Source organism: Lineus longissimus, chromosome 1, assembly GCF_910592395.1.
Source record: "Lineus longissimus chromosome 1, tnLinLong1.2, whole genome shotgun sequence".
Classification (NCBI taxonomy): domain Eukaryota; kingdom Metazoa; phylum Nemertea; class Pilidiophora; order Heteronemertea; family Lineidae; genus Lineus; species Lineus longissimus.
In genome coordinates, this window is record NC_088308.1 from 22,011,650 (window position 1) to 22,029,432 (window position 17,783).

Below are 17,783 nucleotides of genomic sequence, written 5' to 3' on the forward strand. Positions count from 1 at the left end.
TTATACTTCCTGTATCCACTTTCAACCTATTATCTCGAGGACTTCTCGATGGAAGCTATTTTTGCCTGGTCCGTCTCTTGGCCAGTGGAGAACAGTGTTACTATTTGCCGACTGGCCATGCATGAAAGAATGCGAGAGGTTGCCCTGCAGTGTAAATCCCCTGCTATTTCATGACCTACCTGTCTGTGTGCATTCTGTGTGGAAATAAGGTTTAGGCAGAGATTTGTGAGTTTTGACATCTGCAGGGTTACTCATTACCAGTAGATAGGATTTGATAGTGTTTTGGCTAGGATTGCTCTTCTGATATGCAGCCCGTACCTGTTTATGTGTAGTACACAAAATAGGTGAATGAATTCGGTCAAGATCAGGAGCCAGTTGGAATACACATGTTGCAGCTCATTTATACTCACACTGGATTATTCATGACATTGCTATCTGAATTTGTTGAATTCATGTCAAAATAATTTGTGGCATTTGGCGTGCGGATTCAGTTGTCTTGCCAATTTCATTCACACATACTTGGAGTTATTGGAATTTTTGCCACAAAATCTTTGGGCATCTGGATGGGAAGTAAAGTATACATGCTTGTGTAGTGTAGCTGTGCTTAGCTACACATCATTGTAGCGGAATCAGGGTTATCAGTTAATTCATACCTGGACAGAATTATACATTTTATCGAATCATGGGCAATGTGCAACATAGAAAGATTTATCATCTTGAACAGCTTCCTGCAAATGAGGTCAAAAATATAAAATCAAAGGAGGCAAATCACGCAAAACCAGACAATGATGTGAATCACACAAAATTGGTGAGTATTACATTGATACTGTACTTGATGGGCAATCTCGGGCATGACAGGTTTCCCACTTCTCGAACAAAATTGTACATTGCGCGACGAAAGACTTGACATCAATTTTGTGGAATTTCAAGAAAAACTGCACTGCTAAGAACCGTTCTAAAATCCAAAGCTACGGTAGCATAGTCCTATAGGATTCGGCCACAGAATAGGCCTGCCCTCTTCCTGTGTCATTCTGTTTCATTCCTCGGGGGGGGGGGGGGGGGGCGTATGGGGCCACGGGGTCTGTCAAACAGAGGGTTGCCAATCACTCATTCCTCTGTTGGGGTGTGTCTCTCAGTTTTGGTGTTACAACTCGGCGTGGCAGTGAAGTATGTTGCTCCACAGGCTTCCCAAATGTGCCATCCATCAGCAAAGGTCTTCTCAACTCGCTTACTCAGTCAGTCGGCATCTTAGTCAAGTGGTAGACCTGGCAGCATGGTATACGAGTGGGTTGCTTTCATTGACCACCAAAATCTATAAACATTGTGTGATACATTATTGTCTATAAATGCACATAGGTTGTACAACGCCTGTGCTCAACGTGCTTTGGATATCCGTTTACTACATTGCGAGTCATTGAAGGAGTTCGAAAAATTGTTGAGAAATTTCATACAGTCCACCTATCACTTGACATGGTTGATTGTATTGCTTTTCAGTGGTAGGGAAAATAATGTTGGTGATGAACTCCAGGCTGTTGTTTTGAGCGGTTTCGCAGGCATGACAGAGGGAAATCGGTTATGATATTATTGCATGGTATTTGGGGATGCCCATTTGCCTGCAAGATAATATGCCGGTTTTACCACCCTTTATAGCTACACATTTACACTGCAAAGCAGTGCTTAATCAGCAATTTTTTGAAGATTTCCCCAATTCTGCCTACAGCTAGGTGGAAAATGATATAAGAGTGTTGTGGAAATGAATAAGGACAGAACCTGATTATGCAACTTCCTAGTTCGTAGTTTGTAGTATTGGAGACCTGCCAATCACTTCCTAAACTGCTCTGTCTTTGTTTCCACACCTTTTCTGATTTGCTGAGATTTTGTGAATGTGCCAGCATCTACATCCTCAATGCAAGTGCCTAATGCAAGGTTACAGAGAAGTGCAAGAGTGGCAACTGGAAACTTTGGAATCAAGACACACAACCTTGGTCTGCACCCCGCCAGAAGTGCGAGACGCTGCATCCATCCGACATCTTATTACGAAAATGCCTCTTCCCAATACCTGAGTATCCACTGCTTGTTTTCAACCTGCCTACCGAGAGACTTGTGGCTTGCATTTTGGGCTACTGTACCCTCTTGATAAAACACGGATGGACTAAGTCTGAATAAGTATCTAGTAATATGAAACACTTCAGATGTGTACATGTATATGTGCCCTCAAAGTGAGTGACCAAGGGCCATCAACTCTCCAACCTGATAATGACCTGCGTTCACAGTTTTTCTGCTGCCTGCATCCTTCCAAAGACTTGAGTCATTTCAGTTCTTTTGCAGAACGCTAGGTGCCACCACTGGTTCCCTCACCTACCCTGACTAATGTATGCATGTTATACAGTTCAACATTACGATGAACCAGACTAATTAGGCTGTTAATGGGTCTGTCTAACAACATAATTTTTATTCCAACCCAGAACCATTGCACATGCTTTTAGTGCTCACCCAACAAAAAATTACCTACAATTAGGTCACTTATAAAAACCAGCCATGGTCATTCAGCCCAATGACTATTGATTCTCTTCTTTGCTGTTGAAGAGGGTTGATGCGGTCCGGTTTGTAGCGATACAGGATAAATTCAGGGGCTGAGAGTGGGTCAGGGGTGTATCCATAGGACTACTGAGGTTCGAGTTCGTGAAGGGGCCCAGTGACGCGACTAGAGTTTTGGAATACAGCTTGTCCACTACCGTTTGTGGATAGTGTTCAATTTTGGATTACAAAGATGGGGAACAAATTGCGGAAATTTGCTCGGGGAGGTAAAGATGGGCCTGAGGAGGAGGACAAGGAGAATAAGCCGGAACCAACTGCTGAAACTGATGCTGAACCCATTGCTGAAGATTCAAAACCGGAGATAGCTGTAACTAATGCTGAGGTACCATCACTCTCATACTATTGATTCCATAGGCTACTTTTAGCATGCCTTGTGGGGCTTCTATCATGTCTGTGTACAATTGTAGCGCGATGAGTACATTGCGGGTGTAGCCGACCGGCTTTATCGCCTTCGTTCTATTTATGGTATTGCCGTGACAAAATTCACTGACTTGTGTGAAGTGTTCGCTATGTTTTACTTCACTTCTATTACTGGTGATGATGCTTTTGAAAAGTATGATGGTTAGGCCAATGCAGTCGATGTTGTATTGCACTGGAGGTATACCTGACATGTAACGATTCTATACTTCACCGGTTAGAATCATGGTGTTAGCTCTGTGGTATCTTGTTGTGCCTGGTTTAGCGAGGAAACTTGTTGTCAGGTCAGGATGATTCCATGACTTTACAAAGGGAGAGCCTATTCAGAAGTGGCTTAGAAAATGTATCAGTTTAAATCTGTTACAAGTGATGTGGAAGTGGAAGTCTACCTCCGTCGGGAAACTGAAATCAGCATCCTTATTTTTAGTAGTTCTTGTGGAGATCCTCCTTTCCAGCTGCTGGGTTGTAGTGCGAGTTGAGACCCACCCCGAGACCCACATCTTTTGCATCGATTATTGTCACCATCCTGAATCTCAGTTGTAGTTTATCAAGCTCTTATGATATGAAATGAGCAGGTGTCATTTTCACAGTCTTGCCATGATTCTGGACATGGTGTGTCGTGGGATGCACTTCCATAGTATAATTCCATCAGTCCTGGAAAATTAACCTTTTCCAACCGAAAAATGGTTTGCTTATGTAGGCTACAGCTACATGCAGCAAATGACCGTCCATAAGAACGTTGGGACCTCAGCACCAATTTTCGGACCCCCTTCCTCTGTACGCATACGCATCAGTAAAGTCATACATTCTACAGTGTATACGGGTAGTGTGTAATAACCGGCACATAAAACATTGTCATGCTTTCTACAATTTGTGTCAACCACCTCTCATGTTGACTGTGGGTTAAGTCTCAGGTCTGGGTTTGTGAGATCTTACCCTATTCTTACCCTAGATTTAGGAATATTTATACAAAATCATGTACAGAGAAAGGCCTTATATGAACCTGAAAGCCCAACGAGTGTCAGTAATTGCAAAAGTAAAATCTTCTGGTGCATGGAACTTTCTTTTGGGTTGTTTGGCATGGATGAACCACATTAAGTGAGGAAGCCCTGTGAAAACACAGACTTAAAGTGATCACAAACAAACAACGTTGCAGTTCAGTTCCCTTAACCCTGCTAAGGTTGCCTGTAGACCGAGTAGAGTTCCAAAAGTTCTAAATGATTGGTCTTTTTAGTAACAGTAGGTTGGGAAAGGGGGGAAGTGAAGCCAAAAAGCACCCCCCCCCCCCCCCCCCCGACCTTGCTGTACATCGGCCCCCTGCGTACAATATTCACGCCTTTTTTGTTACCCTGCTGCATTCAGATTCAGAGTTTTGGCCAGAAGCACGACTGAACAGGCCTTGAGGTTATAAGGCCTGGATCAGCTCTTCCTAGGTAAAGTAGGCTACCTCTCATATCCTCAAGTGCACTGAGCAGGCAGGTCATGCAGGTGAAGTGGAAGGCATTTATCCAGTTTTTCTACCATATGCATCTGAACGCGTAGGGATTGCTCCGGTCTTCCGAGATGTCCTGCTCTCTCAAAACTATCGCCAACTCTCTTGTTCTTTTGCTGTCAATATTCTCGATGACTCTCATTGTGCATACCTTTAGGCAGGTCCTTGCTCCACATGTCCCTGGCTTTATGAAACCTTTTTGTTCCATTTATAGGCCAACATAACCTTCAACCACCAAAGATTCTGCTTTACACTGGTCAGTCATGTTGTTCATGCTGTTGTGATGCAGGATAATGCTTCTATCAGTACACTACATTTTAACTAAATGAATCCATAATTAACCCAGAATCAGATATTTAGGCTATCACATCTCTTATTTATTGGCCATTTTATCCATTCAGTGCAATCCAAGCAGGCATGATAATTGACATTGGTCATTCATCAAGCTTAGGTCCAAGGACACTTGCATGACTATACATGTATAGTGGGAAACCGCCAAAAGAGATTATTGCCTGCTGTGATTTTCCAAAATGGTTGTCCTGCCTTCCCCTTTTCTTTTCATCACATATCTGGGCCTGTGTTTTCAAACTGCTACCCAGCATTCAGTTACATTGATTCTGTCTACTCGACATGTGCTTCCATTCATGCATAGCCACAGCAGAATTTCCATAGTAATGACTCATGCATAAATTTTGCTGTTTTCTGCATCCTCATCATGAGGCGCGGGAATTGGAAGAAGTTGTATTTTGAGTGGGCTGTCCATGTGAAGCTGTTGAAACATCGGCGCCAGTCACCTCAGAGGTCCCCACATTGATTTCCGGCCAGTCCTGGTACTTGTGTGCTACAGAGGGTGACTCTCATCGACAGTGTAGGTTTCCTCTGGGGTCTCTAGTTTCCTGCTGTTCTAACCATTACAAATCTCCCAATATTGTTTGGGCTGATAATGTCGTATTGTGACACGTCTAGTGGCGTATGGCTCCCACTGTTTTGATGGGATGTTCAGTGAGAATGTGAACACCACCAATCAGCGAGCCTTTGAGTTTGACTTGAGTGAAATATGCAGATACAATATTCATCTGTTGTCTCTGCTCTTGGTGACATCATTTGGTGTGACACTTTTTCATGATTACCTGATCACCAGAGGTAGTTATGGTTTGTCTGATCACAGGTGTGCTAATCTCATGATATAAGCCTTTGGGTCAAACTGTTTGATCAGCCTTTGCAATCATCCAACCACTTCTAAAACAGAGTCAATATGTTGGAATAGGTACATGTAGGCCTAAAACATTGTACTATGCTCCCATTTTTACCAAAGTTGTGAGACCTGTCGAGTTCAATTTTGGCTGAAATTGGTATATCGACTCACTACTTCCCTTCATTGTGCACTGGATTTCGTTACCTTTAAAAGTCAGTTTAAATAAACATCTTTGAAGGTTAAATATTTTGTGATGGAGCCAGAGAAAAATGTGAGTAAGGTAAGTTGTCCATCAATCATAGCTCCGTGAATCATGTCAATAGAAATAGTATAGGAAATTGTGACTGAAAATGCAATAATGAATGTAACAATACCCTTTAAATATCAATTCCTGAAAAGAGCATGAAAAAAACATGGCCATATCCTCGCAATGGATGAATATTGCCCTGTGTGAAGACTTCCATTCTGGGAATGAAGTTCCAACATGTGTTTGCAGCACTTCGTATTCATTGCATCCATGTACAGATTCCCTGGAGATCCTGATGCATTCATCCTGTTCAAATCTAGCTGTATCCCTCCCGTTTATGACACAATCCGATAATGCGCTCTATGGTTATTGCTATTCTGATCAAGGCAGTGGCAAAAACTAAACGTTTTGTCAGCGTGTAGGACATATTGACTGTTTGCAATACATCTCAGAAGCCATGACTTCCGCTATTGCTGCAATGGTAAATTAAGTGACCTGTTACATGCCTCCTTCATTTTCATATCGAAATATTGCATACGGTACAACTGGAGAGATCTTTATCCCTAATGTGCAAGTGCAAGCATAAATCTGTCAGCTTCACCATTAAACCACATAGAACTAGAAGACAGTCATGTGTGGTGTTAATCGCAAATGAAACGTGATATCTAGGGTCCTACCCCAGGGTCTCCAAAAACACTCTGGGATGAGTGGAGAACAAAATGATGGACTTGCATTGATCCCGGGCAAGATAGCCTAAGGTTCTGTAGATGGTTTTCGAGGTTTCTTCACTGGCTTCAGTGTGGGCACAGGGAGGTCATTTTGCTTTGGCCAATCAGTGAACTGATCAGCTGGAAGGCAGGGAAGACTTTAGACACATTGGAACGGAGCATGTTTGGCATGTCCAATTGGATGCAAATTACCTACATGTACTCTCATGACACGTGGGCATTCAAAAGTGGTCATCACCAAAACAAGGCCCACACCAAAAGCATTTCTATGCTGATTTAGAAGAAGTGTAACATAGTGATTTGCTGTCATCCATATTCCACACGCTCCACTCTTCAACATAAACTAAACTCATGTTAAAAACTCTTAAACTGTACTTTAAAAAATCCCTGACATTTCCTTCAATTATTCTCAAAAATATGTGGTGTTGGAATGGAATAGGCTTCTGGCTGTTGTCAACATCATAAGCATGATAAGTCAGGTGATTAGTGTGAGATGCCTCCGGCCAGTGTAAGAGCTTTCTAATTAAGGAAATTTTGCTCTCAGTCTGGTTGACTTTTGATAAATTGGTATACGAAGTGTAGTTTCGGATGTAGTTTTCTTAAAAAATCAGAGTCCCAATTTTTCATGACATGGAGTGTAGTAAGGCTTAAACAGCCATGTTCGGATTGAAGTGTGTTCTCATTGACATGTGATGAACTCTCATATTTATCATAATAAAATTGAAGTGTCCGTACATGTGTGTCACACTCTCTCCGAGATAATCCGAAGAATCTTTTCATTCAATTGCAAGCTTATGCCATGATCAATAAAAATTGTGATATTCTGTATTATTCATGCATGCAATGATCAATAAAAAGTTGTAGTATTCCGTATTGTATTCATGCTCTGTAGCCTTTCATTGCACCTGTTGCATTCAGTGCATTTCATTGTAGAATGATGCAGTGGACAGAGCCAATTTTATGAATGGGATAAATTTTCGCTCACTCCTTTGGAAATATCAAATGGTCAAATTTTGTTTGTTGGATCATGCCTAGGTTTTGTTCCTGTTTGAGATCGTCGACAACAGATGTCAAAGTTGACGTGGATGTTACATGTAAGGAACCGAGGGATGTCAGTAGCGATGTTGAGCGACATGATCATGTACAAAATGTAGGTATTGAATGTCCATAGTCATATCAGAGTCCTAGGCCTCGAGCCCTAGATATGGATGTGCGTTATGACGCTTCTGCTTCGATTGATTTTATTGGGTTTTGTCTGTCACAAGTTGTGTAAAAAGGATACAATTTCTGATAAATGTAGCTACATGTATGGTTATATCTCAATATCTGAATATACTCTGATAGGCCTCTGGTGATATTTGTATACATGTACATTGATTGAACAAACTGATGTTCTCGCCTTTTCGTCATGAGCAACCTGGTAGGCAGCTGTGTGTCTTACGCTCTGTAATTATCTTACCCAGTGGATATGGTACCAGAAGACCTGCTAATGGCTATCCTTTGAAACCACCAAAGTCAATTACAGCCCACTGCCTCCCAATCACTGTTGCCAGTGTACCTGCATGTGATGCGGAAAATTCACAATGTGGTCTTCTTTGGTTTTTTACCAATAGAACCAAATTACTCAGACCGAGCTTTGCTCTACTCACGATATCCTATGGTAACATAAATTTTGAAGAAATTCTTGAAACTTGCCCCCAAAGCAGTTTTTGTGATGATGGTACCTTTTTTGTTCCCCTACGATTGCATTGCCACCCTGAAACTGGAAGTGGAAGGGTAACCGAGCTTCTGACTGTTTTGCCTGCTGCAGAGTTCTAAGGGCATGGGCTGTGGCTTAATCTGTAGACCCGTGATCTTCCGATTCTGTGGTGTACTACATTTCACAGGTCGAGGATGCGACTCGTTTTTCGAATTGGAAAATATAATGTCAGTTGGTGTTTCTGAGTATGGTACCAATAATAATCACTTTCTGATCAGTTCCAAGACCAAGTTCTGGGTCCAGGAAACATTTTCTCTTGATGGCAATTTTCAGTGCATTAAGACTGCAAATGGAGTGGTCGTTTCAGCACAAAACCTCTAATCAGAATGCTTATAATTTTTATATCAATACCATTATCATACCGATACAGGAAGTCCATGAGCAAATACGAAATAAAACCATTTTATCTAATATCTAATATTATCTCTTTCATATCTCAATAATTTATGATAGTTTGAAACCATGTTAATCGTTACCAATTCATGTCTGTAAAGGTTTCCTCAATGGAGTTCCAAGTGGCTTTGAAGCGATTGACCCATTTATTCCTATGGTCATTAATATAAACTTGACTCCTAATTTAATAATTTCATATGTCTTATGACTGCTGTGCATGTTTTGTTTCAGCCTGCACAACAACCACTGGTGTAATTTGCCTGTAATATTCTGTGTGGTCCTTTGCTTCTATTTGATGTTGAAAAATGTATGTGCCTGATTAGTTTGATTTCACAGTCCTCGTGGCATGTTGCTGTCAAATATAATGAAGATGAATGAATTGCATTAAGAATCAGTTTCTCGTTCTCAGTAACAAATCATTGTGATAAAATCGAAAAATCCATGATGCGTGCTGGGATACAATGAATTATGTGAGCTTGCACAGTGTAGATTGGATAGGGCAGAGTTTGCTTGCTCAGTTTAAAAAGTCTCGAGTTTGCTTGTGACCCAATGACGAAGTGCAGGGTTGAACTAGCGTTAAAATTCTCAGCTTAATTTTTTCAAATACTTTGATTCTCACTGATATCAGATCAAAAGGTCTCTGATGAATATTACATAAAGAGTCCAAAATTACAATACGAGTGACCTTTATACTTAATGTTTGACTGTGAAAAAGAAGAATTGCATGATTATTTTTAAAACAAACATAAAAAATCTGAATCAAAATTACAAAAAGTCAGTTGCTTTGAAAATTGCAGGTTTGGTGAAGCAAATATCTTCTTCCTTTACTGAATTTCTCTAAAAACTTTATCTTGATATTCTGAAGATTATAATTAGCAGTGATTAATGACAGTTTGACAGTCTCAGAAATAATGGCACATGATGGCATGATTCGATGAAATATTGCTGCAGAATTATGAAGAAGTTTTTATGAGACAGATGCATAAAATTGCTAAACTGACATGTGAGTGACACCAGTAAATCAAGTTTTTAAACCCTCGCTGTCAGTTTACATGAAGATTGACGGCTTGTTTTTTGTATTGGGTATTTGCAATGCCGCACCTGATATCTTCCATTTAGCCATGGCACTGCTGGGTGGCAAGCCTTGACCTGTATGTGGCTATGGCTTTGTACATGGGGAATGGTATATTTGACGACCACAAATGTCTTGATAAAAGGATTGCTAAGCCTAGTCTCTTGCCACAAATATTTGGATTGAGATAATCCTTGCATTTAACGTATGATTTCTACAGGATGCTGATCAGTACCTTAAGTACCCAAGTCATCAGATACAATCCTGAAGTATCCAACTTTTCACATTACATTCTATTCCAGTTTTTAGCCAGCAATGACTGGAGGCTTTGGGATGTGTTGGTGATAAAACCATTTTGTTTTCTTCAATTGTAATGCCTACTTGATGGCTAAATGTCAAAGGTTCTTGGTTAATAAATAGCAGCTTGTGACTCATTCTGCTTCTATTTCTGGATTGGGTTGAATATTTGTTGTCAACAAAAGGTGTGGTGTTTACTGTTAGCATCCATGATACGGTATATACTGCCTGGTAAGAGTAGGCTACATGTACATGTACATGGCGATATATGGCCGTGATGCCTTTCACCGAAATTTAGTTGATTTTTTACGCTATATAACTGCTGGGCACCGCAGTAGTCGCCCTAAAAAGGGAGTGTAGTTAGGATTTGAAAGAGGCATGATGATGACAGTTATGTAAAAAGTAAAGAATTAAAAAAATGGAAAGGGTTTTTTGGCCAAAATTATTTACAAATTACACACACTATGAGATCCAGTGTTTTGAAAAAAGAAGCAATATATAAAAAGCACTTCCCTGGTGAAAACATAACATTACACATGATGATGATGATCATGATGATGATGATATGATGACTAGTTTCACCCTCATGTGTCGTACTCCTGGCTTCTGCTCTCTTCTCTATATTAGTATTCCTCGAAGCACCTCGCTATCTTCCGTGATTTTCAATACGGATGTCCCATCCTGATCTTCTGACCATAAATAGCAGCATTGAATGACAAACTACCAGCTGTCATTAATATTTGCTCAATTGGCCATTCATGCTCTCCTGCTCAGGCAAAGCAGTTAAATCATCAAAAAACGATGTCCTTTGGATTGCTGGCAATTTCGTTCTTGGTTCTACATGGCGTGGCACTTTCAAAGAAGTGTCGTAGAGCATTTAGTCGATATTGGAATAAAAATTGGCGACACTGATGCACCAATATGGAAAAACTTGCATTTCTTGTCGGTTTCAGATTTGAATCTAGCTTTTATTGTTTGTTTCAAGTACCTAATCATCTGTCTTCTGACTCATTGCAACATTGTCGGTTCCACATCGACACTGCCTCTCTTTGATACCAATGAGTGTACTCTGCCTCCAAGGCTTCGGCTGGTAATTCAAAACCGGCCTACTCCTAAAAGACTGCTGGTGTCCTTTTGAACGAAGTTTGTCTTTTCACAATACAGATGAATAATAAATTGACTTGAGTAGTCATGAAATGTCAAGGTAAAAACATTTTAACTGGTTTGTGAAAAGTTAAACTTTATTTGAATACTGCTGGTGTCTCCTTGCAATTCATTTGATGTCACCACCTGATACTCCCCTGACACCTGCAAAATAGTTCTTGGATATTTCATTATTCATGGCTTTTAGATTCCAACTATCAAGCTAATGCTCAACTCTTATCACTTAGCAATAATGCATCATACATCAAAAGGACTTGATGGCTGTAGGCGGTAGAGTTTGGAACGGTGTTGTGAATAGTTTTGCTCTTCATTGGCTTCATGTGTCCGTTCATGTCTTCCGAGTCAAAATGAGGAGCGAGTTAGTCTGCGGTCTTTAGTCTAATGTAATGTGTGGAACAGCCAGGTTGCAGTATCAGCCATGAGACCTGCCCGCATAATCTCCCGCAATTTTTTTTGTGGGAGTGGTGGCCATCCTTCCTTCAACTTGAATTGATATATCACTGCTGTGTATGTGAAATGTGGTCTCATCACTCCCGTAAAATGTCATCGTGGGAGTGAACTGATCACTCCAATACAAATTTCTCCTGGCTGCCCCTGAGGTTGCAGGTGGCATCACCCTCTATTACATGCCAGGTTGAATGCAGTATGGAAATGCCATAGAAATGTTTTCTTGTATGTCAAAGCAGCAGCAAGCTGTGCATAACGCATACGAATGCATTTCATGGAAGTACGGCCTGCTGAGATTGGATTGGCATGCCAACGTCAATGTCGAATCCATGGGATTCCGATCAACTGCCGCGGCCCGTCCCACGGTATCTGCCAATCCGTCTGCTATTGACGGCTTCTTTGTAATCGTCTCGCGCTGTCGATTGGAAATTAAGAATTCTTAATAACCGTCAGGCAATCTGATCATTGAGAAAATGACAATTGCACATTGTAGCTAAATGTGTCTCCTGCTTGTCAGGAATTTAACACATCTTTTTATCTTTTACCTTGTGCTAATTTATTGAACACCTGCCTTTGCTTTATTTTGACACTCATATCCCCTTTTCTTCAAACTGTGGCACAATCATGAATCCCATCAAACTGCTTCATAAAATCCTAGAAATTGGTCTTATAGAAAATCATAGTTTAAGTCATCCAATTTGGGGTATGGTATCTATCCCTTACGTCCACTCAGCATTGAACTTTGTCATAGCTCATCTTGCTTGCGAGATGAGGATGAAATTGAGGCTTGTCACATAGCAACTTCATAAATCAGCCAACGGTTTGATGGACTGTACATCCATGGAGATGATAGGAAAGAAGCAATTTAATCATACTTTCATCGCTTCCAAAACCTGGTTAGTTCCCAACAACATGTGTTGAGACGCTTACCATCGATTTGGTGAATCGAATCTGTGTGTTGATCATTGTGCGGCTAAAGCTCGTTCAGCCTCTAATCCTTCTGCGAAATGGTTTTGCCGCGGTAATTCTCTCCGAGCTGGGCAATCATTGTGTTGAATATTTCAAATACCAGCAGATGGAGGCGATACTCGGTGTGGGTTGAGCATGTTGTTTGTGTTCTTTGATCCAAGTTTTCTGTGTTATATTTACTCCATGCGTTATTCTCCTCCTACCACAGCCAAACACAGGGCTCCTGTTTCTATGAGAGACGCTGCACTATAATGAGGCCGCCAATCAGAATCATCAGAGTAGTTCAGTTGGTCTCCAATTGTTGCCTCAAATCCCCTTCAGGGTCATTAACAACTGCGTCAGTTGGCAATATGCCTGCTCTGATCGACTAAAGAAGCAAGTACCTTATACCATCGTAACAAAACCAGATTTTCCCTTATTTACAAACACATTGTAGAATGCCAATTCCCTTGGGATAGCCCAATAGAATCGTTCTTGGCATAACAAGGTTTGTCACATTAGTAACACCGCCCACCTGTTCTGACCCGGCTGGAACAATCAAATCAATCTCTTGTCTCCTATATCATTGGCTACACCTGCCACCATTCTCACACACTTACATGTGTACAGGCACTGGTGATCAGGTTCTCCAGTAATAAGTGTCACATGCCATCACCATGATCTCATCTCATCCACGATATAATCAAATCTTGCGACATTCCCTTGTGACCAGCTGAAAGAAGGGGGACAAGTGTTGACCTTTCATATGCATGTTCAACTCTTTTATAGGGATTTGGGCTATTCTGAGGAAAAATAACGTCAAAGAAAATCATACCCCTGTAACAAAAACGGTACTATTCCAGAAAGTACTCTTAAAGGACACTAAAGAAATATTGGCAGTCTATGTTTTGGTTGGAAAGATACATAACTCTTGTCAACTTTTCCATTATGATTTATTGATGTTGCCACTCTACCTAACTATAAGTGATAGATTCCAGTAGGGATGATAGATTCCAGGAGCCGTTTACCTATACTTTACGGAAGTAATCAATGGATCAGCTTGTAATGTGCAGATTCCAGGAGCCATTTACCTATACTCTACGGATGTAATCAATGGATTTGCTTGAAATGCATCGGTTGCTGTTCTTCTCTGGTGAGGTTAGGCTCTGCACGTACAGTGACTCTCTATGGTGATAAGGATGGGGGTTATGATATCTGAATATACAAAGTAGCGGGTTTTCACTGACTTCAGGGTCTGTAAAGAATTTCTGTTACCTTTTAACCAGAACACCACAGCCTTCGTCAAAGTCAGCATGTCCTTGAAATATATAGCAAGTTCTATTTGTAGATGATTGACTTCATAGGGTTGGCATCCCTCACCATTGACAAGTACAAAGAGTAAGCACTCAAACCCCAGATTATCTAACATGACAGAACCAGGATTCTCATGTTTTGTTTCTGAGGAAAAAAAATCTTCTACCCTGTCTGTGTCAGTCCCTCTGGTGTTACTGCCTAAATATTGGACTGATCTCTTCTGCAGATTGATTTCGGATCACATTATAGGCTGTGGCTGGCAGCTGCTTGTTCCTGTGATGACCTTTAAATTTAGCGATGTCGACCTGATCTTCTTCAGCCTAATGACATACGATCCAGTCTGTGGTGTCGGCAACTGGAAAAAAAATAAGGAGAGAGCAACTTCACACAATGTCTGTGGACGGAACCTACGCAAAATTAAGACATTTTGACTGCATTTTAAACAGTTGCGACCAAAGATAGCTCTGCCAAAGACAAGCAATTCATCTTGACATCCTTGTGATGTCATTGATTCATTTCATATGGATAGGTCTTTGAAACCTGATCTCTTCGATCAAATCAATAGAATATCTGTCAGGCTGCCCGCTGACGGCAGTCAACTTTCTTGCTTGCGGTCATGGCGTCAAAAATAGATCAAGCATAATAGATATTGATGGTACAGGGGTCTCCGTTTTCAAGATTTAATTTGCGGTTTGATTAACCTTGGACCTGATGTTACGGATCAATGCTTCTATGTGTTAATAGCATAATTGACAAATTTCAAATTGAATGCTGACTGACATACTTTTGATGTTTCCGTTTGGTGCTTCAGTGTGGGGAAAAATGTATTCCTGTACATTCGGTTGCTGCTTCAGTGTGAGCAAAGATGCATTCCTGTACATTCGGTTGCTGCTTCAGTGTGAGCAAAGCTGTGTTCCTGTATTCGGTTGCTGCTTCAGTGTGAGCAAAGCTGTGTTCCTGTATGTTGGGTTGCTCTACATTCAAATAAAAATGGATATTTCTGAAGTCACGTATAACATGTAGATGTATAAACTATGGCAGACTCGGATGGTTTTCAGGTTTGTTGGAATTTGTTCAGAATTCATATGGATGGGAATTGTCAAAGTACCCGAACTTTTCAGAGTTGCGTAATATGGGAGTTATATGTGGATGAAACTGGTGGAGTTACTAGGCAATATTGCCAGTTTGTGGTACCCACTACAGTACTCTGTTCAGGAACATGTGTATATTTGTAAGGGAAATTAGATCAACCTGTTAGATGGACTCTTAAACTCAGTGCAACGTTCTTGCCACTGGGTGAAATAGTGGCAAGTGGTCTGAAGGAGAGATCAAATATCACATTTAAAGGCTATAATCTAATAATGAAACAGCCTTGGGATCATATTGAGCACTTTGGATGGGTGCTCAACCCCTTTACCTTTCTCACAAATTTTGATAAGTGGCCTTGGCATTGGCAAGGATTAATGGCAATATGATAAGTAGGACTGGAGGAATGTGTCTTGTGTCTTTGCTGCAATGATTTTGTTGCTTCATGAACATCTTCCATATGTGGATGGTTGGTTCATGATTGGTAATCATGGATACCAATGTTTAGAAAGTTTCACCTAAATATGTGAACCAGGACATATAAAGCGATTGCCTTGTCTGGTCAGCTGGCAAATTCCCATCCCCTGGTGCGTAGCAGTTCTATCCATCTCGGTCCTGTGGTCCAACGGTTTCCTGCCTTATCTTAATTCGGTTTGCATTGATCAACTCCAGTCATGTTGTCCATTCTATTAATGAGTCTCTCCCGCATAGTGTTGACATGATCATTGAAAAGAGACATGTATTGGTCGGGGTACAGTCCGCTTAATGTGATTAGACCTTAGCTTGAGGGAGCAGTTAATGTGGTGTACTATGCAACTGCTGCCTCTCAAGTTCAAGATGGTGAATATGGAAAACTGTTTTAAAACATTAATCTAATGGCAGTTATCATGTACCATTGGTGTGTCTGTGTTCAGCACGATAGAGCAGTAATGTGTTTGCAAATGCAATGCTTGTTGTTGTGCTTGTTGGAAGCCATCCCTCTTCAAAGCAAAGTTCTACATCGGAGGTTGGTAGGTTGAATCCTGGCCTAGTTTTGGCAATCAATGATTACTCCCCATATAACCACGGCCCGAGGATGAAGAGGCTGTTGTGAAAAGAAAAAAAACCTAGGAACCTTCTCGTTGGTTTTGTTTTGTTGCTCAAAGTCCATGCAGTAAGCCAGATCTTTTCATGCCAAGAAATACATTCTAACAACATAACAGCAGTCTTCGGTCATACAACGCTGTTGATTCTAACCTTATCAGAATAAGTTATCTGTTGCAGTGATTTATACACTGATCTACCTGTATCATTAGGCAGCTGAATCTTGCTTTATGGTTTCCAAACCATCATCTTTCTGGCGGTCTGATAACAATTTATTACATTTGGCCATGCAGTTTCATATTGTTTCCCCAGTGGCAGAGCAGGAAGAAGATAATAAAAACTCTTCCCCAATATTGAGGCAGGTTGACTACAGTGCACTGGTGTTGCTGCTCATCTTGTGTCATTGTCAATTTCAGCTTGGAGTTGTTCAGCATCAAGTTGTCCTTGCTTTCAAACTCGCCTCTGCCTCTTATGGCTCATGAGAATTGACAAGCAGCCAAAGAACTGGGCATAAATTATGCACTCAATTCAAACTTAGTCGCTGCTCTGCCTAGATTGAAGCAAGCTTTTTGCATCCATTTTCCATTAGCCAAGGCTACAAAATCAATCTAAAGAGATGTGGATGAATGTATTTTCAGTCACAAGCGGCTGATCTATTTTCAGACTGATTAATCACTGATGAAATTACCAATTAAGAGTTCGCTGGAAAGTATCAAAAATACATTAGACTCGAGCTCGCTTTATATGTGTTTGGTAGTGTCTGCAAGTCTTGAGATAAATCCCCAAGAGACATGCAGTATAGTGTGACAGAGCTATATTTCATCATAGCACTTGCACTCGTTATATAATACAGAATGTATCGAGTACAGTATTAATACATGAACCTCTGCTGGAATAATTAAGTTTGCTCTAAGTACCATTTATCATCCATGGAGCAAGATTCGATCCCAACAATTAGTCATAAACATCTATCCCCATCATTGCGTCATTCATCAAAGAAACTGTCGAACCACGTTAAGTCCAGATTTATTGCTTGTCATATTCATGATAGCAGCCTGTTGTGGGATGCAACCAATCGATGATTGCTTGCCTAAATTAGTCACACCCGACGGAAAAAATTACTTCAAAAGTTGTCTGGACATCACTTTGCTGGAAATCAGTCCATACTACACATGAAGGTCCATCGCTGGGACACTACGTTTTGGTCGCACTTGTCAGAAAGTCATTCACACGCCGCAGAGGACATTAGTCAGAGTCTGTGGCAGTCAATTGATAATAGCCGTTTGTGCTTCCAATGGCTGAGTCCTACCTTGACTAGTGCATTCAACTTCCCCAACTCTCTGATGAATGTAGCAAACTACCTACAAATTAGTTCTGTGAGTATCTTTCCTCAATCGAGTTTACTGGTAAGAGATGCATGCAGTGTTTTTGCTACACTTTTGTTTCCTTTGTTTAAGTTCTTTGCTGTTTTATTGACAACAGCGATGATGAAAAGTCGATGTGGTCCCCATAGACTTCTGCGTCTAGCTATGAAAAAAGGCAG

The 17,783-nt window shown here is 40.9% G+C and overlaps 1 protein-coding gene across 5 annotated transcripts in view; it reads left to right on the forward strand.

Annotated features, from left to right (window-relative positions):
• LOC135492182 (cAMP-dependent protein kinase regulatory subunit-like) overlaps positions 1 to 17,783 on the forward strand; it is a 58,918-nt gene that overhangs the window by 7,098 nt on the left and 34,037 nt on the right. The window contains exon 1 of one of the 5 annotated variants that reach the window (XM_064778458.1): positions 552 to 808. The exons of 1 other annotated variant lie outside the window; for it this stretch is intronic. In XM_064778458.1, the coding sequence (XP_064634528.1) occupies positions 683 to 808 (126 nt within the window). In that variant the 5' untranslated portion in view covers positions 552 to 682. Of the gene's footprint in view, positions 1 to 551; positions 809 to 2,503; positions 2,921 to 5,940; positions 5,983 to 7,685; positions 7,828 to 17,783 lie in introns of those variants that run through there. 3 more of the 5 variants (XM_064778447.1, XM_064778485.1, XM_064778467.1) reach the window with 3 other exon arrangements.